At 55.2% G+C, this 1387-nt stretch overlaps 1 protein-coding gene across 3 annotated transcripts in view; it reads right to left on the minus strand.

Annotated features, from left to right (window-relative positions):
* The window catches only part of SENP1 (SUMO specific peptidase 1), a 15947-nt gene that overhangs the window by 1039 nt on the left and 13521 nt on the right, over window positions 1-1387 (minus strand). For 2 of the 3 annotated variants that reach the window (XM_027704871.1, XM_027704870.1), the window contains exon 15: window positions 389-484. In XM_027704871.1, coding sequence (XP_027560672.1) covers window positions 389-484 — 96 coding nt within the window. Of the gene's footprint in view, window positions 1-388; window positions 485-1387 lie in introns of those variants that run through there. The other variant, XR_003537502.1, reaches the window with a different exon arrangement.

Raw genomic sequence — 1387 nt, forward strand, 5'->3', positions numbered from 1 at the left:
CAGGACTGTCTCCCATGGGATGAACCCACCCTGGATGTTCCATCCAGGACTGTCTCCCAAGGGAAACACAACCTGACCGTCACCCCCATTCCCAACCCCCTGCCCCCCTGGGGGGGAGGAGGGACACCGTGGGTGGGGGGAAGGTGTTCCTAAGCCTGTTTCCTCCCTCCCTCTTTGGCTCTTCCCCTCTCAGCCATAAATTCCAGCCCCATCCCCGCTCGGAGCCTGTTCTGATCCCTCCCCACCCTCTCCCAGCCCTTATCCCAACCCAGGAATGCTCAGCTGGTTTTTTTCCCTCTCTCCCCTGCCCAGCTGCAGAGGGGACAGTGAGAGGGTGGCTTTGGGGGGTCCCTGGCCCTGGGGTGACCCCCCCTCCCCGAGGTGGTACCTGGGTGAAGTTGATGGGTTTGTCTTTGGTGATGCAGTCGGCGTATTTGCAGGCGAACATCCCGCAGTCGCTGCCGTTCATCTGCTGGGGGATCTCCTGCAAGGAAAACACACATTCCAGAGGGGAAACAGCCACTTCCAGAGGGGAAACAGCCACTTCCAGAGGGGCCATCACCCCCTTTCCAGCTGCCAGGGTGAAGGGCTCAACGGGAAGGACGCCTGTGGTCTCTGAGAGCCAGGGAATGGTCGGGTTGGATCTCAGGGAAAGGTTCTTTCCCCCCTGAAGGGGCTCCCCCAAGGGCAACAAATGAAAGGCCATCAAATGTCATTAAAGTTCACAGAATTCCAGGATGGATTGGGTTGGAAGGGAACTTAAATAGTGTCCAGTTCCACCCCTTTCCCAGTTGGAAGTCCCTCACCCCTCAGCCCATCACTCCTTGTCCCAAGTCCCTCTTGGAGCCCCCGGGGAAGGAAAACCCCTTTAAATGTCACTCCCAACCCAAACTGTTCCATGATCCCATGGAAATAAAGAGGTGGGAATGCAGGAAAAGCTGCTCAAGTCTGGAATAACTGAGGGGAAAACCACAAAATCATGGAATGGTTTGAGTTGGAAGGGACCAAAAGCTCACCCCGTTCCATTCCACCTCCCACTATCCCAGGTGGGTCCAACCCGGCCTTGGACACTCCCAGGGATGGGAAATCCTCTGGGAAACCCATTCCAGCACTCCTCCACCCTCCCAGGGAGGAATTCCTTCCTGACATCCCACCTAAACCCCTCCTCTTCCAGTTTAACCCCCTTCCCCTGTCCCGGCACAAAATCTGCCCGTGTGGAAAAAAAAATCCCCTCTCCCAAGATCTGGGATTTGTTATCCCAGTTCCAAGCACTGGGAATAAATGATCCCAGTTCCATGGAATAAGTTATCCCAGTTCCAAGTACCAGGAATTAATTATCCCAGTTCCAGGGAATAAGTTATCCCAGTTCCAAGCACTGGGAATAAAT

This window comes from Neopelma chrysocephalum, unplaced genomic scaffold, assembly GCF_003984885.1.
Source record: "Neopelma chrysocephalum unplaced genomic scaffold, ASM398488v2 Primary Assembly neopelma1_294, whole genome shotgun sequence".
NCBI lineage: Eukaryota > Metazoa > Chordata > Aves > Passeriformes > Pipridae > Neopelma > Neopelma chrysocephalum.